General features: G+C 63.4%; 1 protein-coding gene across 1 annotated transcript in view; it reads right to left on the reverse strand.

Annotated features, from left to right (window-relative positions):
• VSTM2B (V-set and transmembrane domain containing 2B) overlaps nt 1-133 on the reverse strand; it is a 20,039-nt gene extending 19,906 nt beyond the window's left edge. Inside the window, exon 1 of the mRNA XM_009894091.1 lies at nt 61-133. Within this exon, the coding sequence (XP_009892393.1) occupies nt 61-133 (73 nt within the window). The remainder of the gene's footprint in view (nt 1-60) is intronic.
• Between the last annotated feature and the right edge of the window lie 414 nt (nt 134-547).

The raw sequence follows: 547 nt of genomic DNA on the forward strand, positions 1-547 counted from the left end.
CAGCAAGTTGTGCCCGGAGCGGCGTCTCACCGCGGGAAGAGGCAGAAGTTTCCTACTCACCGGTGACGATGAACAGCAGAGGTGCGTTGAACATCAGGTAACAGAGGGTGCAGAAGAGCCCCCGATTTTCCATCTCATCTATGTGGGCTGCGGGCGGGGGCCGGGCTCGGGGCGCAGCCGGGCACGCCTCAATCCATCGCACACAGCGGGGCCGGGTCAGGGCTCCTTCCCAAAAAAGCCAAAGCCGCCCGACTAACCTCGGTGTGCGGGAAGCAAATATAAAATCCACAGCCGGCTGCTCAAACTCGCTCGCAGGTGGAAGCGACGTTCCTGGGAATGAAGCAATAAATCTCGTCCCGGTGCTTTGCTCCGCCGTGAGCGGGATTCAACTGCCCTGCGCTGAATGGGGGCTCCCGCTGCCCGCACGGCAGGAAGCGACGCTGGGCTCCCCTCCGAGACCCATCACACTGACAACTCTGCTCTCGGAGCTCGCAGCGAGGTCCAGCGATGCGGCAGGGACGGGCCTCCTCTCCCCTCGCCTGGGGAG

Source organism: Charadrius vociferus, unplaced genomic scaffold (genome assembly GCF_000708025.1).
Source record: "Charadrius vociferus isolate BGI_N301 unplaced genomic scaffold, ASM70802v2 scaffold341, whole genome shotgun sequence".
NCBI lineage: Eukaryota > Metazoa > Chordata > Aves > Charadriiformes > Charadriidae > Charadrius > Charadrius vociferus.